General features: G+C 22.4%; 3 protein-coding genes across 4 annotated transcripts; 1 reads left to right on the forward strand and 2 right to left on the reverse strand.

Annotated features, from left to right (window-relative positions):
* Positions 1–453: 453 nt before the first annotated feature.
* On the reverse strand, positions 454–10,089 carry LOC127284207 (uncharacterized). The gene is made up of 11 exons (XM_051309532.1): positions 9,883–10,089; positions 8,657–9,531; positions 8,361–8,582; positions 8,041–8,292; positions 7,776–7,945; positions 5,213–5,426; positions 5,025–5,095; positions 1,466–2,321; positions 1,164–1,385; positions 848–1,099; positions 454–759 (listed from the first exon to the last, which is right to left on the reverse strand). Exons 2-11 carry the CDS (start codon positions 9,528–9,530, stop codon positions 593–595), a joined length of 3,300 nt encoding a protein of 1,099 aa, XP_051165489.1. The 5' UTR covers position 9,531; positions 9,883–10,089; the 3' UTR covers positions 454–592.
* LOC127284239 (uncharacterized) lies at positions 2,585–5,921 on the reverse strand. Its single transcript, XM_051309582.1, has 2 exons — positions 5,505–5,921; positions 2,585–5,426 (listed from the first exon to the last, which is right to left on the reverse strand). Exons 1-2 carry the CDS (start codon positions 5,814–5,816, stop codon positions 2,601–2,603), a joined length of 3,138 nt encoding a protein of 1,045 aa, XP_051165539.1. The 5' UTR covers positions 5,817–5,921; the 3' UTR covers positions 2,585–2,600.
* Positions 10,090–11,889: 1,800 nt separating the features above from the next.
* Positions 11,890–19,645, forward strand: LOC127284240 (6-phosphofructo-2-kinase/fructose-2,6-bisphosphatase-like). 2 transcript variants are annotated; one of them, XM_051309583.1, is made up of 6 exons: positions 11,890–12,859; positions 17,501–17,662; positions 17,741–17,901; positions 17,999–18,382; positions 18,452–18,721; positions 18,797–19,645. In XM_051309583.1, exons 1-6 carry the CDS (start codon positions 12,673–12,675, stop codon positions 19,223–19,225), a joined length of 1,593 nt encoding a protein of 530 aa, XP_051165540.1. In that variant the 5' UTR covers positions 11,890–12,672; the 3' UTR covers positions 19,226–19,645. The 2 variants fall into 2 exon arrangements, with proteins under 2 accessions (XP_051165540.1, XP_051165541.1); XM_051309584.1 differs by lacking the exon at positions 11,890–12,859 and adding an exon at positions 16,252–16,542.
* Positions 19,646–20,560: the final 915 nt, after the last annotated feature.

The following is a 20,560-nucleotide window of genomic DNA, read 5'->3' on the forward strand; positions in this document are numbered from 1 at the left end:
ATGAAAAATTTCATCAATATTTTTTTTTTACTGGAAAATTATTTCTCTATTATCATGAATGAATATTCGTTTTTTGTTTTTACCTTTTTATATATATATATATATATATATATATAATATACTTACGACATATTTGTTTGAAATAGAATTATTTTTTCATTATATAATTTGCATAAAAAGTAATCTCTATATTAATTATTATTAAATAAAAAAAAAATTATTTTTTTTTTAATTTGTATAAAAATAGTAAATAAAAATAAATTTTATCTCTGATACAGAATTATGTAATATTAATTAATTATTATTAATTAATAATTAATATTAATAATAGAATATAAATAATAATAATAATATAATATTAATTTCAATTTCGTTAATTCATAAATATTTTATTCTTTGACTGAATATTTTTTTTTTTTCGTCAATTGATTTTTATAAATGAAAGAAGGGAAAAATGTTTGTAATACAATTTTTATTATTCAAATATAATATATTAAAAAATACATAAATTTTATTTAATTTGAAATTTATTTTTAATAGAGTGTTTAATTCAATTTTTTTTAATTTAAATATTTTTGCAATTATTTTTTTTTTATTCTACTTTGGAAAATTTTAAATATAATCCCGATGCTGGTGCAAGAAGTTGAGATTTGAGATTAATAACATATGGAATAGGAGTTTTATCACAGACTTCAACTTTGTAATTTTGTAATATTTTAATAAGTCCCATTTTTGTTTGAAACATCGCAAATCTTGCTCCTGTAAATAAAATGCCAAAAAATTTATAATATTTAATTATTTATCAATTTTATTTGGTGAAAAAAAAAATTATTCTAAATAATTTTACCAATACAATTTCTGGGACCTTCACCAAATGGTAAAAATAACATTGGATGTCTCGAATTAAAAGAATCATTTTCAAATCTTTCCGGATCAAATACATCTGGTTTTGGATAATATTTTGGATCACGTTGAATAGCATAAACAGGAATCCAAACCATACCATTTTTTGGTATTGTCACATTGGTACCAGAAAATTGATAATTTTCCAAACTTCTTCTTCTTAATTTCGTTCCCGGTGGATATTTCCTTAAAGTTTCTGAAAGAAAGAAAAAAAAAGAAAAAATTGATCAGAAAAAAAAATTTTTTATTTTTTTTTTTACCTTGAAAAACTTTGTCCAAATATTTCATATTTCGTATGCCATCGTAAGTGAATTTTCCATTTAATTTTTCAGCTTCCTGTTTAATTTCTTTTCGAAGTTGATCTTGTATTTCACTATTCAATGCCAATTCATATAAACAATGGCTCATTGTTGTTGATGATGTTTCAAAACCAGCTGCAAAAAATGTCACTGCCTGAGCAGCAATTAAACTGTCGGTTAATTCTAAAAGAAAAAAAATATATATATATAAATTTTTATTAAAAATCAATAATAAAAAAAAGAAGGAATTTTCAAATATATACCTATTTCGTCAATTTTATTAGGATTTTCCTTAAGATTCTTTAATAAATCAATAAAATCATGTCTAACAATATTATGTTCCTTTCTATATTGCATTGTGTCAGTTATAAATTTTGTAAAAAAATCAGCCATTTCTGTTTTCTTCATTAATGGTCCAAGTGCATTAAATAACCATGGTGTTAATTCTTTAATATTCATTCTCAATGTTTTCCAATAACTAAATGCAAATAATTTTCGTCCCATTTTAACAAATTCATTATTCTCATCATTAAGTGCATTAATATCAACACCAAATGCACATGAACCAATTACATTCATTGTAAATTTTGACGTTAATTGACGACATTCAATAATTAATGATTCATTATTTGTTAATAATTTATTTAAATATTGTTCCAAATGTTCAGATGTTTCAATAAGTAAATGAAACATTTCTTTTAATTTACCTGAAGTGAAAACAGGTGATAATTTTTTACGTAATGGCCGCCATCTTTCTGCTTCAAGTGCAACCAAATTTTGCGATAATGGCTCAATTTTATTATGTACTTGCATTCCACGATCAGCAAATTTATTAAAATCTTTAATTAAAATTTCTTTTATTAATTCCAAATCTTTTAACACTAATATTGGTGTATTATTAAAATAGAGTCCAAACATTGTTTCATTTTTATATTGATCGTAGTAATTTTTTAAAAAATCAGCATCCGATATTTCATTAAATATTTTACTTTTAAAATTTCCAAAAATTGGTAATGGTTTTGGACCCAAGACACCTTGATTTTTCCAAAAATTATGATTCGATGTAAATAAATAATAAAGTAGAAAAATAATTCCCACAATTAGACAAAAAATTAATTCCATTTTTTAATAATAATTTTGTAATATTGTTTTTAAATGAAAATTTAATTTTTTATCCAAGGAAAAACTTTGCTCGTTAACTAACAACAGAATGAATTGTAATATTCTTGGATAATTGCTTTAGTAAATACGCTTCAATCTTTCTTATCTGATATAATAAATTTAGTACTTTCAATTTTTTTTTTTACGACAGTCGCATATTGATAATAATTATTTTTAAATGTTTTTGTTTTTAAAAGAAGAAAAATTTATTCAAATTTATAAAAAAAAAAAAAATTATTAAAAATCATATTTCTTTCCGTAATATTTTGTTAAATTATTTTTACAAACATTGACATCTGAATTCATATATTGTCCCTCACCGACAATTTCTATAGTTACATCATTTACATATTTAGACATTATGGTAAAATTATTATTTTTATTATTAAGACGTATTGTCCATGTTGCAAATGGACTCAAAACATAATCTAATTCAAAATTTCTTTTTCTTCTTTTTGTTGAGAGAAAAAATTTATTTTCAAATTCAAATACACCGGATTCAATTAAATAAACATTCTCATTACATCTATAATATGAATCTCCATTGTGTGTTAATGTTACCGAAAATCCATTTAAATCATTTTTTATATTATTATTTATTGTCAAATTATTTGAGATAAATAAAATATTCACATCTCTAAATTTAACACCACTCAAATAATAATTATTTTCATATGAAATATTTGCAAATAATTTAACTTCTTTTCCATTAAGTATATTTTTAATATCAGATTTATTTTTCCAACTATAAAATGAAAAAAATTCATTTCCAAAATGTGCAGTCGATGTATATTTCAATAATTGACCATGTGCTTTCTTTTTTATTAAATGTGATTTAAGAAATTTCATTTTTTCAATAATATAATTTGCCCTTATCAATGGATCACTTGAAATTGTAAATGACGATTCAATAATATCGGGATATTCCTCAATAAATGGAAATGTATATTGTTTAAAGGCAATTGTCAATTTTTTATATTCATCAATTATATCATTTGCATAATGTGTATATAATAATTTTGTCAAATATTTTCTTAATTTTTCATCTTTTATATTGATAAGTTGAAATGGTGCACTGGCAATATTTTCCATATAGTTAGCATTTTTTATTTTCAATTGAAATTCCCTTATGAGAATATGAAGACGAATAATTGTATTTATTGTATTTTTCAATTTTATCATTATATCATTAACTGATTCTTCAACTTTAAATGTTTCTGTCCATATTTTTAATTTCGATGATATATCAATTAAATATTTATCCATTTGCCATTTTTCAAATTCAAGATATGTTATTGATGAAATTGCAAATTTAGATGATTTTATTTGAATTTTTTCTCGTATTTGTTGAATTTGTGGTTCTAAATGTTGAAAAATTTCATCTTTAAATTCTTGTAATTTTTTTATATCATTTGGTTGTTGTTCAATAATTCGATTAATTTGATTTATTTCAGATAAATCATTGGTTATTTTTTCATATGTCTCTTTACCTAAATCAACAATACTTTCAGGATCCATTTCAATAGAATTTTGTAAAAATTTCAATGATTTTTCAGTATTTTTTTTTTCAATAACATTTTTCATTGACCATTTTTCATTAATTTGTTGTAAAATATTTTTCATACGTTTCATTGGACTTGGTGATGTTTTAGATTTTTTATTAAAAAAATATTCCTTTATTTTAATACCAGCTTCTATTAATGGTTGTGCATTTTCACCAGCTTCAATTAATTCATTTTTTTTAATTTCTATTTGATTCAATTTTTTTTCAAGAACCATTAATTCTTGTTTATTATTTTCATCATATGATTGAAATGTCTTTTTCATTGAATTTAAAACTGGTTTTGGTAATTTAATTTCTATATTTTGATTACGTTTTGAATCTAAAATTTCTGATTCGGCAACAAATGAACCAACTCTTAATAAAGAACCAACAATTGCACAAACAGGATCTATAAATGATATGGCTAATAATATAAATTGAACACAACCAAATATTGATCTTGTTATTAATTTATTTTTAAGTTCTATTCTTGTTTCTTTTAATTTTTCAATTTCATTTTTCTTTAATTCTATTATATCATTGACTTCATCGACTATTTTTTTAATATTAATTTGTAATTCATAATTTTTTTTCTCTAAATAAATTTTTAAATCATTTTCAATTTTTTTTGCTTTTTTTATTTCATTTTCAAATTCAAATTTAAATTTTCCATTTATTGTTTTTATATTTAAAAGAATATTTGCATCTTGTAATTTTTTACTCTCTTCTAAACACTCCTCAAGATAAATATCAATTTTCAATATTGAATGATAGTAAAATTTTTCTTCTAATTTTTGTATTTTCCTTTTAACAATTGTATCGAGAGTTGAAAATACTTTTGTATATTTATCACTTTGTTTCTTATTTTTGAAATAATATTCATGAATTCCATAATGCCATGATTTTAATAATTCCAATGATAACGATTTATTCATATTCATTGAATAATATTTTTCTAACATTATCAAATCTTGAATAAAATCAAATAATTTAAATTTATTTAAAATATTTTGATTTTGATTTAGTTTTTTGTAAAAATCTAAACTTTTTTTATTTAAAGCACTTGATATAAGATATTTTCTATAGCTTTTAATAATTTCAACAAAATTTTCAATAACAATTGCTTTTCTTGGTTGATGATATTCTATTTTATTGTAATCACTTTTTCCATAAAGTAAATTCTTTTCATCTAGAAAAATTCCACCAGTACCATAATCACCATTAATACCATTTAGTAATGATATTTTTATATCAAAAATAGAGGAATCATTTTTTATTGAAAACAATTCTATTAAACCGTGATTACCACGTATTCCACCTTTACCACCATTACCAGGTGGATTTAATGGTCCAGTTCCTTTTTTACCATTTTTACCATCGCTCCCATTACCACCATTACTTGAAATAATTAAATTTTTTCCCCCAATAAGCTTCTCATAGATTCCAAAAAATATTCCTCCAGGCCCACCAGGTAATCCAGGTAGACCATCGTTATTTCCATTTTTAGAATTGTGAATTTTCTTTAAAAAAAAATAATAATACTAATTAAAATTTGATTTGAATAAAAAAAAAAAGAAATAATTTCTTTTATCACTCACCCAATTATTAGCAGTAGCACCGTCCAAATTTATAATTCTTTGAAAAACAATTTCCCAAATTGGACCAATTATATTCAATTGCAATTCTTCTCCTATTTTTATTAAATCTCGATCAATAATAATTTTTTCCCATGCAAATAATTGAATGATTTTCACTTTTCCTGAACAATAATTTTTTTTAAAAATATCATCAAATTTTATAATTTTTCCTCTAATTTCAAGTTTATAAAATTGATTATTCAATGATAAACATGAATAATTCACTTCTCTATTTATTGTATTATTTTTTATAGTAAAAAAAGCAAGTTTCATTAAATTTTGATTATTATTTTCAATTTTCGATATTTCCTCATAGAGATATTGAAATTCAATTTCATTTGTTTCACTATTGTCATATAATAATTTTAATTTAAAATACCAATCAATTTTTTTCTCCAAATTTTCTTTAGCAAAATATTTTAAATTATTTATTAAAATTTTTATCATTGATGAAATATTTGACATGTATTTTATGTGACAAAATAATTTAATAATTTCTAAATTTTCACTGTAATTGCAAAGATTTTGCATTGATTTTTCATTTTGATTTAAAAATAATAATTTATTATTAATTGATTCGAGAGAATTGAAAAAAGTAAATATTGATGTTAATGTAAAATTTTGTAGATTAGAAAAAATATTTTCTACTAAAATTCTTGATTGAAAACAATTTAGTGTTTCATTATTTTTTAATAATGAAAATTGATGATTGAATTTTATTAAATTTGTATTTATATAATTCCAAACAAGAATTGTAAATTGTTGAGTGAATATTTGATCCATTTCACATAATTTATCAATTTCAAATACAAGTTTCATTGTTAAAATAGGTTCAATCACATGATATTCAATAGTTTCTTGAATATTTAAATTATGTAAATTTGATGATAAATTGGAGAAAAAAGTATTTTTATTTGCAGTTTTGAATTTTGAAAATTTTTTATAAAAATATTCTTCCAATTTTTTAACAGCATTTAAATATCCACATTTTTCTTTAATGTTTAATGGTAAAAAAATAATACTTTCATTAAGTTCTTGATTTAATGGTGTATTTTTTAAAATTTTCGCCACCAATTGAAACATATTATTGAGATTGTCTTTATTATTATTTTCATGACATGTTAATGCAATTTTCACATTTTTTGCATTTTCTATTGTTCTTTTTGTCAAATATATTGCTAATATTTCATTTTCCACATTTTTTGGATAAACAAAAATATAAGTTGATGTCTCAATATTATAATATAGATGGTAATTTTTTTTTATTTCATTGTATAATAATTGTTTTTTTTCAGGTAAAATTCTATTTTTATCACTTAAAAATTCAGCCAATGTAATTCCATTTGCAATGTCATCTGCTATTATTAGAAAAAGCCTCTCGTGCATTGGCCTTACAAATTCATTTATTAATTCCAATTGATCGTAAAGCATACAAAGATTTTTTATTGATACATTAGAATTTATTAATGATTTTTCTTTCTGTAAAGAATGTAAAAAATGAAATAATTTTTTTTTTCGAAAAAATCGATTTTTATTTTTTAGTACTTACATTAACGTCATCGTTAATTACACTTTTAATTGATTTGAAAAAATTGATTAGAATCAAAAGTATTAGAATCACATACTTCATTTTTATTTTATTTTTTTTTGCAACTGGAACAAATGTCTATCTTTTTATGGAAAAAAAAGTTGATTAAAGATTTAAATTAGAAATTCAAAACGAAATTTGATTAACACACCTTTGAATGTAATTTCTTTTATTATTATTTAAAATGCAAGGAACTTATTTGCATTTGATCAAAGAATTCGTTTTTCTCAAAAATTTTTTAAATAACGATGATGAAATCAGTAATTTTTTTTTTTAAATTGTAAAAAATGAATATAATTATTTCATTTTTCAATTCATGACGTTTTGTAAACACAGATGTTATTTTAAAAAAAAAACTCTTTTAAAAGACTAATTTTTATTTATTTCTTTAAAATTTATTTTATTCTTAATGTTTTGAAAAAAAATGTGTTCTTTTTAAAGTGAGAATCTTTTTTTTTTTTAACTTAGATAATTTTTATACCATCAATTGGAAAATTTGATAATATTATTTATTATATATTTAATTTTTAGTTTCATCTAGTAGTAAAAAAAAATTATAAGCTATTAATTGCAATTTACAAATTCGACTATATATATTAATTGTAATAAAAATATTTTTTAATTAACAATAAATGTAAAATTTACTCGGATGATACTTTTGAAAGTTTTAAATAAATCCCTCCTTCTGGTGCAAGAAGAAATGATTGCACATTGGTTACATAAGGAATCAGTGTTTTTTCACAAACATCGACTCTAAAGTTTTTCAACATCTTGATAAGACCAACTTTAGTTTGAAATATTGCAAATCTTGATCCTATATAGAAATATTTAATAATAGAATTTTTTTCTTTATTAATTTATTTAATGTAAAAAAAAAAATTTATATTTTTAAAATCAAAAGAATTTTACCAATACAGTTTCGTGGTCCATCGCCAAATGGTAAAAAATGCATTGGATGTCTTGATTTAAAATTCTCATCATTAAATCTTTCTGGATCAAATTTATCTGGATTTGGATAATATTTTGAATCAAGTTGAATACCATAAATGGGTAAAAAAAGTATCATATCTTTTGGTATTGTTACATTGATTTTTGAAAATTTATAATTTTCCGTTGATTTTCTCATAAGAGCCGTGACTGGTGGATATTTTCTAAGAGTTTCTGACAAAAAAAAATTAATTATTTTTTTTTTTCAATAAAAAAAATTATGTGAAAAATTTTTTTTTTACCTTGAAATATTTGATGTAAGTACTTCATACTTTTAACTATTTCATAAGTTAAAATTCCATCGGATTTATTTAAAACCTGATGAATTTCTTTACGAAGTTTGTCTTGAATTGATGGATTCAATGCTAATTCATATAATGCGTGGCTCATGGTTGTTGATGATGTTTCAAATCCAGCAACTAAGAAAACAAATGCTTGCGCCACTATTATGTCATCAGTTATTTCTAAAAAAAATTCCAAATTATTATTTATAAAATTGTATAAACAAATTTTTAATTTTTTTTTTTCTTCCACTTACCAAAATCTCCAAGTTTTTCAGGATTTTCTCTTATTTCCCTAAGTAAATCAACAAAATCATGTCTCACAATATTATTCTCTTTTCGATATTTCATCATATTTATAAATAAATTTTTATAAAAATTATTTATTTCCCAATCCTTCATTAATGGACCGAGAAAATTGAATAATTTTGGAAAAGTATCTCTTATTGTTGCTTTAAATTGTCTCCAATTATTTAATGTAAATATTTGTTTACCCATTTTTAAAAATTCACTTTCCTCATCACAAAGTACATTAATATTTAATCCAAATGCACATGCACCAATGACATTTGTTGTATATTTTGATGTTAAATCTCTTATTTCAATTGGTTCATTTCTATCAATAAGAATTTTCATATATTTTTCCAAATTATCACCACTCTCCAATAATAAATAAAACATTTCTTTTAATTTTCCCGATGTAAATGTTGGCGATAATTTAATACGAAGTGGACGCCATCTTTCATGTTCAAGGGAAAATAAATTTTGTGCTAAGGGTTCAACTTTTTCATAAATTTTTATTCCACGATCGGTAAAATTGGCAAAATCTTTTATTAATACATCTTTTATTAAATCAGGATCATTTAAAATTAAAATTGGCGTATGTCTTGCATAAATTCCAATTATTGGCTCATTTTTATAATCGTCATATAATTGTTTTATAAAATCGCCAAATGATTTTTTTCTCAGCATAAGATCTTTAAAATTTCCCAAAAGAAACGTTGGTTTAGGACCTGGAACGCCAAGTTTTTTCCAAAATTCATATTTTGATGAATTATAATAATAGAGAGCAATGCAAAGTCCCAAAATAATGAGAAAAATTTCCACAAGACCCATGTTTATAAAATCCATTCTGAAATAATTAAAAAAAAAAAAAAAAATAGTATCACAAAATTTTTAAATGATTTCAAAAAAAAAAAGGTAAAATGTCTTTTATATCGTATTATTGAACTCATATAAAAGACTTGATATAATTTTATCTTACAAAAAGAAAAAAAAAAAAAATAAAATTAAAAAAATTATAACAGTTAACGAAGATAAGATATAAATAATTAATAACAACTTTTATAATATTTATAAAATATTCTGTACTGAAAATAATAATTATTATTATAAAAAATTCATATATATTTAAAAAAAAAATTATTAAATTAATTAAATTCTATAGAAATGATTCTTATATTAATAATAACTATTGACTTACTGGAATTTATTGTCAGCAATTAATTCAATAATTAATAAAACTGCTATTTTTTATTTCTTATATAATTTATATTTTCATCACAAGTACATTATAATTGTTATATATATATATATATATATGATAATAACACAATTATTTTAATAGTAGTGAACGAGAAAAATTAATGATGAATTCCTCGATCCGAACATGTTCATGAGAATGATAAAACTGACATTTAAGTATATAAGGAAACTACAAATAAAAGTAGAATGATTCACTTCTGCGCAGTTTTTAATGTATAGTTTAAAAAAAACATTAGTTTTATGTTTACATATAATAAGCAAAAATCATAGCGGCTAAATTATATATTATACAATACAAGTATAAATAAAAATTTAATAATACAAATTTTTTAATTAAAAAAATTCACACTTTATTTCTTCTTGGATTTATTGAAAGTTTTTTTTTCAAATTTTACTGTCTATAATTGGAATTATAAATTGTTATACATTTTGAAGTAAACATTTTTTTTTTTTTTATTCGTTTATGAAAATTCATGTAATTACTCCTTTATTAATTATGCGGCTTTTTTTAATAAATTTTCGCCAATTAATTTTTTTTTTTTAAATTGTAAATTAAATTTTTTTTTTAATGTTATCAAATATTTACTTGGGCTAAATAAATTTTATTTTGAATTAAATAAATTGTGTTTCAATCAATAATTTCTGTATTTGAAACAAAATTATTATAATTTTAAAATTAAATTAAAAATAATTATAATTATTAAACAATTATTTAATAATTAATAAAAATAAATATTTTATTTATCAACACGGGGGGGGGAGGAACTTTATCTGGAAAGGTTTCACTAAAATAGTGAAAGGATTTTAATTGAAACAATTAAAAATTTTTCCTTTTAGTAAAAAAGTTTTAGCTATTCCAGGTAAATATTTTATTCTGTGAAGTAACCGATTTATTTGAATGAAATAAATTTTTTTTTTTTTTTGTTAAAAATCAAATTAAAATCAAATAAAAAAAAAGAAAAAAATTTTATTTTAATATTTCCACAATTTTCTATGATTTTGAGTAATTTAGTAATTTATAAACTCGAATGTTTTGCCCCTTTTTAATATCTTCTGTGAATTTTCATATGCGTTGTCGGTTGCATTTCATTATGTTGAAGTTGTGCACTATTTTGGACGCACAGTATATATATCTATACAGGGTGTTGAAAAAATATGAAACTAGCTAAAAAAAATTCACCAAATGTAATACCTTCTCATTATGATTAGAATGTAAAAATATCAACATAGAAAGAGTCGAAAATATTTTTAAAAAATTTATAGAATTTTAAATATTCTCCATTTTTTGCTTTTAAAATTTTTTCTGTGGCAACTAACAAAATTATAGTTTTTTTTTTTTTTTTTTTAGAAAGATTAACAAATAGAAAAAATTTTTATTTGCAGAAAACTTTGTTAGTTGAAGCAAGCTGTGTTTAAAATTTAAATATTTAGAATCTACAAATTAGTGGTAACAGCAATTTTTTAGCTGACACACAGCATACCATTCTTATTTGCAGACAAATTAAATACAAGACAATAAAAAATAGTTTTTTTTGGAAAATTTTGAAATTAACAATTTTTTTTTATTTAATAATAAACTATATAAATAAATAATTTATTTAAATAGTAAATTTTAATCGAAACGCTGTTTCAATAGATAATTTCAAAAAAAAAATATATATTTAAAACAAATATTTAAAAAAAAAAGAGATTTATTCTACAAATCTTCAATTTTTCTAATCTATTAGTAAAAAGAAAAAGAAATTTTTCTGATGAAAAAAAAAAATGAAAAATTAAATCCCACGAATTAAATTCATGAAAAATGAAAATTTCGTTATCAATTAAAAAAAAAACACAACTTGGCAGCAAGTATTTATATATATATATATATAATAATAATCGAAGCAGTGAAAGAGAAGGGGAGGCAGCGTCACTGAAAACGGGTCGATGGTAAAAGCAGAAGCCGGGCGAGGCGGTTCTTTAGTTTAGAATTTGTGTCCGATAGCAGAGGATTGTTCTTTTCCAGTGATTTTCGCACTAAAATTGAAGCTCCAAAAATCTAGGTCAAGATTCTTTTTTGCAATTGTCAAGAAGATTCGATTTAGAAAAATATCACAAAAAAAAAAAATTATCAGCGAAAAAAAAAAATTGAAATCAAATTATTTGGTTTCATATAGGGAAAAAGGGGGAGAAAAAAAAAACAGTGAAGATCGATTACACCTTAATATCCAAATACTTGAGGTAGGAAGTCCATTTGGAAATCAAAACCAAATATAAGGAACGATAAAAAAAAAAGTTGACTATGTAAATCCAATTTTTTTTTGGGTCGAAAAAAAAAATTATAATCTCGTCTTTTTGGAATAAGACGATTTTTCAAGTTCACGCGCGAGTGATTGAAAGCGAATCTCACAAACTGGCTCCGGAAGTAAGGATCAAGCAAATTGGAATGAGGGAGGACCTTTTGTCCATTATACGGCACACGAGTAGTGATCATTTTTCTGAAGAATTGTATCTCGAAGAAGTTAGCGATCCTCATCTGTGATAAATATTCAGTGCCATAAAAAAAAAAAGAAAGAAAGAAAAAGTAGAGGGCAAAAGGGTCAGAAAGTATATATTTGAACATCAGATAAATTTTTGATTTTTTTCGTCTTTTTTTTTTTTCTTTTGTTATTGTTTTGAGGGGAAAACGGATTCGAAGATTAAAGAAGAGCCGATTAATCGGCATTTAAATAATTTTCCATTAACGGGAATGCCTTGGGTTGCTGCCTGTTTGGATTTATTGGCTGGACCCATTTTGGGTTATTGTGTTGCTGTTAGAAAATTAGCATTACAAGCAGGAATCATGCAGGATGATGATGATAATGTTATTGGTGAAAATATGAAAAAAAATTCAACAATCATGGCACCTACAATTGTTGAGGACAAAATTATTGAAGGTAAATATAATGTTTTTTTTTTTTTTTTTTTTTGCAGTAGCGCAATCGCATTACACATTGCTGTTAAAAAGCATATAGAACAAGGTTGAGCCAAAATGAAATAGCGACGTAGTTAAAATGAAAAATTGGAAATCCAATGATTTTTTTTTTTTTTTTTTTTAAATGATGGAAAATCAAATTTACTTTGAAGACTGGTATAAAAAAAAAAAAAAATTAAAAAATCTTGCAGCTTGGTTTATTTTTTTTTTACTAAAAACAATTTTATTTTGTATTAATTATTTTAAAATTGACACATTTTATCGAATGATATTAAACTGGTTCATTGACTCATTTAAAACTTTCTAATTATTATGGAAGCCATATTCTGTTTTGCAAAGAAGTATTCAAAAACAACTTGGAGCAGTAGATTCTTAGATTTTTTTTTGCAGAAGCTAAATATAGAAGAAGAGCAGTTTTTGTTTTCTCTCCCCTCTCATTTTACCATATAATAGCAATAAAAATGGTATAAAAAAAATTTTTTTTGTTTACATTTTGAAAAATTTCTATTTTTTCACAATTAAAATTTTATTATCTTACGTAAAAAAAAAAAATTAGTTATTCAGCATAAAATATGAATAAATAAATTAATAACATCCGGTCTCGTGATCAGAACGTGAATATCAAAGTCTAATTCCTTTTTACAAAAACAAAAAAAATAGATCCCATTTTTTTGCTGCTATTTTTAATGTTTTAATCATTCGCGTAAATAATGTCTATGCATACTAATATATGTACGTAAATGAATTATGTAATGTAAAGTTTGCAGAAAGTCAACAAAATTTTTGATTTATTTGAAAATTCATAAATAGAAAACTTTTGAAAATATTGAGAAAAACAAGTAATTTATTGAAAAACAGTAAATAGAACAGAAACGTGTCTAAAGAAGTTGATAATTATTTTTTTTTACATCATTTTCATTGATAAACTGATAAGAATGAAAAGTAATGTAACAAATTTTTATTTATTTGTATTTATTTGTTTTTTTTATAAATACATGAAATTTTATAAATAATTTATTTGATTATATAATTTTTCTAAAAAAGAAATAATTTTTTTCTAAACATTTTTAATAAATTTCGTCCAGGCAACATTATCATAAATAAACTTTATCTTACAATTGTTAATGTCTATTGATTACTTTGATAAAAATTTAAATTACTTTTGTCTGATAGATAAGAAAATATTATCATTCAAATTATTCTATTGTTTTCTATAATTAAAATTTGTAAAAATAGTAACTGACATTAGTACAATAATTAGAAGAGTATTAAAATTAAAAAAATCTTCAAAAAAAAAAAAAAATTACAAAAAACTGTTTTTATCTTCGAGAAGTAAAATATTTTTTTCTCTTTATAAAAAAAAAAAAAAAAAAAACAATGTAGAAATTATATATTATAGTGATGAAAAAAGAGATATATTTTTACAGATAAAATTACCCAATCTATGCACTTTGAATTGTGTTGATGAAAAAATATAACTGCTTACGAGAAAAAAATGCAGAAAATTTTTTTTCATTTGTGAAAATTATTTCAAATATTAATTACCTTGAAATAAATTTATTACCTAATTATTAATTTATTATTTATTAATATATTGAATTATTGAATTAATAAAAAAATGTATTTTGTAAAAAAAATTTTTTTTGGTAAAAATAATAATTTATTGAATAAATAAATAATATATAAAAATTCAAAGGTAAATATATTAATTAATATTTATATCAGTAGTACAGGATTTTTTCTGACAAAAGATAATTGGTAATTGATATTTTATCACTAATTCCATATAATTAATAATTGTGTGTTTTTTTTTCATTTCTTCACCAAGAAAACATTTTGTTATTTATTTCTTGTTATTTCCCTGATAGTTTTTTTTATATTCAATTTAAAATGTAATTATAAAAATGAGTAATATTTTATAAAAATATAGACGCGCATTGACGTTTTTGCAGATAAAACGTAATGAAATTTGTTTTCGCTTTTAATGTACTTGATTATTTTTGTTTCTTTCATTAAAAATACTTAATTTTTTATTTTTTCCTTATAAATTTATTGTAATTACGTAAACATTTTCTTTTTTTAATAATTTATATTATTATGTAAAAATTATATATATCAAACTCACTAAACTTTTTTATGTCTTCTTGAAGTCACTCTCTCTATATATATATATAATCTTGTCACTTTCTTTCAATATGAAATTTGATCCCACCAAAATCAATATCAAATCACTTTTTCTTTTTTTATCTTTCTTGAGACTTAACAACTGTAAAAATTAATGATTTGTTACATGATAATAGTTTCTAATTATAACACTATTATTATTATTATCATTGTCAAATATTCGATATTAATGAAACAATATTTTTAAATTATTTTATTTTTGATAAATGATTATTTTTTCATTGCGTTATATTGTATTTTTTTTTTTTTAATTAAATTATTTTCCGATATATTAAAGTAGTAATTTCAATATTGTCATTAAAAAAAATATTTTTTTTTTAATTAAAAATAAATGACAATTTTTTTTTATACATTAAATTTGTCTTATGTGAAAAAAAAACTTGTCAGGTTTCTAAAACATAATGTAGGTAATTTAATAAATTTTTTAATTGGATGTTGAACGCTTGTTGAGATGGATCAACGAGAAACGACGTTTCACGGGGGACTGAATTTATTGACGTGTATATGGTCTATTTAGTTTAAACTGATGGTAATAGACAAGACCCTGATAATTTTTTTTTTTTTTTTTTAAGGTGCGTCATAATGGTAGTATGGACAATAAAATTGAATGACAATTATTTGATACTGATGTAACTGCAATCATTAATGACTCTTGGAATCTATTCACAAAAAAAAAAACTCTTTTCAAAACACGTGACATTTTTTTTTAAGTTTTTAAAAAATAATAATTAAAAATTGATAATGACAAGTAATTTTATGATTTCAATACTGTGAGATATTTTACTAACATTATTATTATGAAAACCGGATAGTAATTGTTTAGTCATTTTGAACATTAAACAATAGGAGACAATTATAATTTTTGTAATAATTATAATCGTATAAAATTTTTTCCATTTACGATTAATTTGATGATATATAATTTATTTTCTTGATTATTATTATTTTGTCTTAGATGATTTTTAATCCTTCTAAATATAAATGTAATTATTACAATTTTTCATATAAACATTATTAGCATTTTGTTAATGAATTTTTGCTAAATAATTTTTTATACTAAATAAATTCGTAGGTTCCTAATTAATTTGATACGTGACTGTTTAGCATTAATACAAAAGGAAGACCGTCAAATAGCTTCAGTATAATATTAACAAAGCCTTTGTACACACATGTCTAAATGCCGAGAAACTATTTTTATTGTTAATTACAAAAAATATTCCTGATATAGTGTTTTATATATATATATGGGAATACAGCGGGATTTTATTTTTAAAATTTTGAAAAATTAATTATTGATGAAAATTTATTTTTTTTTGTAAAATATTAAAAAAAAAAATAATTGTAAATAATTTTTAAAAAAAATTCGAGTATTTGATAATGCATATAGATTTTGAGTTACAATAAACGAAGTGTTTTTTTTTTTCAAACAGTACTTTATATTTTTCATTATGTGCGTCATAGGTGAGCAAAATTGGGTTAATAAGAAATTTTTTCTGTAAATTTTGAAATATTCATCTGCTATTATTATTTAATTAAAGGAGTGATTTATTATTTAATTTATAATATAGAAATTTAATTAATTAGTCGAAAAGTCTTTTTTTTGTAAATTTTTTTTTTAATTAGGTGTGTATAGAGCAATTTGATAAAAAAAAATTTGTTTACTGATATTATTTATTTGTTGCGGCCAATTTAAATGCTTGCACTTGGCTATTTCACAATTCCACGTGTCAAACGTTTTTCATTTTAGATGTTGTCGAGCAAGGAAAATGTTACTCGTACCATTATAATTAACATATTTATATATATATTATTCATATACATTATATAAATATACAAAATTTGTTATTTATATATATCCCAAACTTTTTTCACTATACTTTTTTTTTGTGGACATTGAAATCTAATATATATATATATATATATATATATATATACGAGGTCAAAAGTTGTTTGATTATCAAACATTCGATTACTTCATTCATTATGTATATTGAAGTAGAAATCAGAATAATTACAATTTAATCATTTTTTTTTGTAAACAATATTTTTGTAATTAATTTCTAGCTAATTATGTAATAGATTTTTTTTTGCAAAAAATTCTTTTTTTTTCTTCTTTAAAAAAATTTTTGAAATTTTTAGTGGAAAATTTTTTTGGCACACAGCCAATTCAGAAAAATATGCGTACATTTCTCGCAATGCCAAAATATATAATATTTATAGATGATGGGTACAATAAAGATTAATGCAATAATAATAATAAGAAGAAATATTCTTCTAATTTTTATTTTCATTGGGAAAAAATTAAAATATACAAAATAATTGTTGAAATTATCATGAATCGAGAATTATTAAAAAAAAATTTTTTTTCGAAATATTTTTTTTTTATTAAAATTATTTATTATTAATTTATTGATTACAGAAATTAATCAAGAGAAGCCAGTGAGAACTTCAGGGGTGACAAAACCACCTCGAAAATTTGCTGGTGTTATAATTGCGTTTTGTGGTCTTCCAGCACGAGGAAAAAGTCAAATTGCCCACTCTCTTACTCGAAGACTGAATTGGAATGGTGAAACTGCCAAAGGTATGTGAGAAATTTTTTTTACAGTTAAAAAATTATATTTTTGAAATTAAAAATTAAAAAAAAAAAAATTATTTACAGTGATGAGTGTAAGCAACTATCGAAGAAAGAGACTTGAGCCTTATGCGTCACATGAGCTTTTCCGACCAGATCATGCTGCAAATGTTGCCTTAAGAGCCCTGGCACAACGAGATGCAATGCAAGATTGTGCTTCTTGGCTTGCATCCGGAAATTCTGTAGCTGTAGGTATTTTTTTAATTTATTAAATTTTTTAATTATATTATATTTAATAGTTAATAATTAATTTTAAAAATAAATTATAATAATTTTATTTTAAAGATTTTGGATGCAACACTAGTGACACACGAGCAACGCTCCGAGGTATACGATCATTTTTCCTCACAACTTGGATATCGTGTTCTTTTCATTGAATGCATTTGCGATGATTCAATTGTCCTCGAGGAGAATTATAGACAAATTCTTGAATATAGCGCTGATTATTGTGGCATGAGTCCGGAGAATGCGTTAAACGATCTAAGTCTCAAAATAGCGCACTATAAAATGGCCTATAAACCAATGGAAGAAAAGAATTATCCAAGAATTAAAATTGATACTGCTACAATGAATATCAGTACGCACAAGGTCACTGGCCATGTTGAAACAATGATACTTGGTTATTTGGGCAGTATTCATTTAAAGTCACACACATTATACTTCTCTCGAGTGAGTTGAATTTTTTCAAAAAAATTTGAAATATATTAATTTAAAAAAAAAAATTTAATTTATTTTCAGCATGGCGAGAGTGAGTACAATGTTCTTGGAAAAATAGGTGGTGATGCTGTATTAAGTGCACGTGGTGAACGTTACGCACAAGCATTGGCTTCACATATTAATGCAATGCACATACAGGATCTTCGAGTTCTTACAAGTCGTCTTCGAAGAACAATAGCAACAGCCAGAGGAATTGAAGCACCACAGGAGCATGTAGCTGCATTAAATGAATTAAATGCCGGTGTTTGTGAAGGACTATCATATGAAGAAATGCAAGAACAATATCCACAGGTTTTGAAATAAAATTCACAATTTTTTTCTTTTTTAAATTCTTTCATATTTTTTCAAATTTTAAATTTTTTACAGGAATTTGCATGGCGAGATCAAGATAAACTTCGATATCGTTATCCATGGGGTGAGAGTTATGTGGATACAATGCTGCGTGTTGAGCCTGTTATTGCTGAATTACAAGAGGCAAATAATGTTTTATTAATATCACATCAGGCAATTTTACGTTGTATTATTGGCTATTTTATGGATAAAACACCAGAAGAATTGCCTTATATGGAAGTACCATTGCACACAATTATTCGAATGTCGAGCCAAGGGTATAATTATAAACTCGAATTTATTAAACTTCCAATTGAATGCGTCAATACCACGCGTATGAAGCCTAAAAATTGCAATGCCAATAGAACATCTGATGATGCTTTACTAACTGTTCCAGCTCATTATGATATTCCAGATCCCTGGAGAAATCCCGGCAGTGGTCCCACTCTCGTTCAGCAGCATTAATTTGTTTCTTTTTTTTTCGAAAAAGAATTGAAAAATTCAATGATTTTTATAATTTACATTATAATTATTCGATTTCAACTTTCTAGGATTTTCAACCTTTTTTTTATTAAAAAAGAAAAAAAAATTCAAAATCCATAATCATAATATAACTCAAATAATCTTGAAATATTTTTGAAATAATTTGTATTTGAAAACAAAATATTATTTTAGACCATTTTTTTTTTTTTTTGAAAACAAGAAAGGAATGAAAAATTTAATCGAGATAACGGAAAATAAGAACTATTTTTTTTTTTGAAAGTGGAATTAATTCTTGATTTTAAAATAATGGTGTAATAGAAATTTACCCTGGCCCTCTACAAATAATAGCAGTATCAATGTAAAAAATACTTCGTAGTTTAACTATAAGTTTCAATGAAGTAATTTCTGTGTATTATTTTTAGAAAATGATAAGAATTTTTTTTTCTAAATCCCATAATACCGATTGGTATCATTTTTTTTTTGTCCCAAGAAGGATCGTTTCCAAACTATATTAAAAATATCTCGGGATCAAATTTTTACGATAAACATTTTTTTGACTTTTTTGACTGTGATAAATATATATATATATATATTGAAAATGGGAAAATTTTCTCTCAAGTACAAAAAAAATGAATATATTATACTAATGTATTTAAAAAAAAAGAAAACCTAGATATTTTAAAAAAAAATATTTGGACGATCCTTTCGCAAAAAAATTCTTTCACAAGAATATTTTCAATTTAGTGAAAAATTTGTTTCTTTATAAACAGAAATTTTTGATAAAAAATTTTTTTTTTTTAAATTTTCGAGAAATTATTGAATAATTTTAAGATTTTGTTATGTTTTATTTCGTTAAATTTATTCAGATTAATTTTTCTACTTTATATAATAAAAATTTCTAGATCCTTGGTGAAATATGTAATATTTCTTAATAAAAAAAAAAAAAAATTAAATTAAAATTTTTTTTTACAATTCAATTTGAAAGAATTTTTTTCGTTAAAACGAATTTAGAAAAAAATCCGCATAAATGCGCATAATAAAAGAAAATTTTACGTTATTAGACTCGCGACAAATTATTATATTGCAAAACGCTGAGTCAATACGCCTTTACGAAAAAAAAATAACAGTATATTTAATATTGAGAGACTGATAGAGAGTGTATGAAAAAAAATTGAATGAAAGAGAGTTCCTTTTTATTGATAATTTATCAATTATTTATTGGCAACAGGAGCAAATTCAGTATATATATATATATATACATTATCTCTTGAGAAAATTTATAAATTCTTCAGGCAATATTCAGATAATTGCTAGATT

Source organism: Leptopilina boulardi, unplaced genomic scaffold (assembly GCF_019393585.1).
Source record: "Leptopilina boulardi isolate dan_hultmark-lab unplaced genomic scaffold, ZJU_Lbou_2.1 LbouV2_32, whole genome shotgun sequence".
In the NCBI taxonomy this organism is placed as follows: domain Eukaryota; kingdom Metazoa; phylum Arthropoda; class Insecta; order Hymenoptera; family Figitidae; genus Leptopilina; species Leptopilina boulardi.

What these genes read in the sequence shown, in the direction of transcription:
- LOC127284239 (XM_051309582.1), bottom strand. Translation starts at nt 5,816, where the DNA reads ATGAAACTTGCTTTTTTTACTATAAAAAATAATACAATAAATAGAGAA. An exon ending in GTGCTACTGCTAATAATTGG is followed by an intron (nt 5,427 to 5,504) that starts GTGAGTGATAAA and finishes TTTTTTTTAAAG; the next exon opens with AAAATTCACAATTCTAAAAA.
- LOC127284207 (XM_051309532.1), bottom strand. Translation starts at nt 9,530, where the DNA reads ATGGATTTTATAAACATGGGTCTTGTGGAAATTTTTCTCATTATTTTG. An exon ending in TTTCAAAAGTATCATCCGAG is followed by an intron (nt 5,427 to 7,775) that starts TAAATTTTACAT and finishes TTTTTTTTAAAG; the next exon opens with AAAATTCACAATTCTAAAAA. An exon ending in TGGTAAAGGTGGAATACGTG is followed by an intron (nt 5,096 to 5,212) that starts GTAATCACGGTT and finishes GAATTTTTCTAG; the next exon opens with ATGAAAAGAATTTACTTTAT.
- LOC127284240 (XM_051309583.1), top strand. Translation starts at nt 12,673, where the DNA reads ATGCCTTGGGTTGCTGCCTGTTTGGATTTATTGGCTGGACCCATTTTG. An exon ending in GAATGGTGAAACTGCCAAAG is followed by an intron (nt 17,663 to 17,740) that starts GTATGTGAGAAA and finishes AATTATTTACAG; the next exon opens with TGATGAGTGTAAGCAACTAT. An exon ending in ACACATTATACTTCTCTCGA is followed by an intron (nt 18,383 to 18,451) that starts GTGAGTTGAATT and finishes ATTTATTTTCAG; the next exon opens with CATGGCGAGAGTGAGTACAA.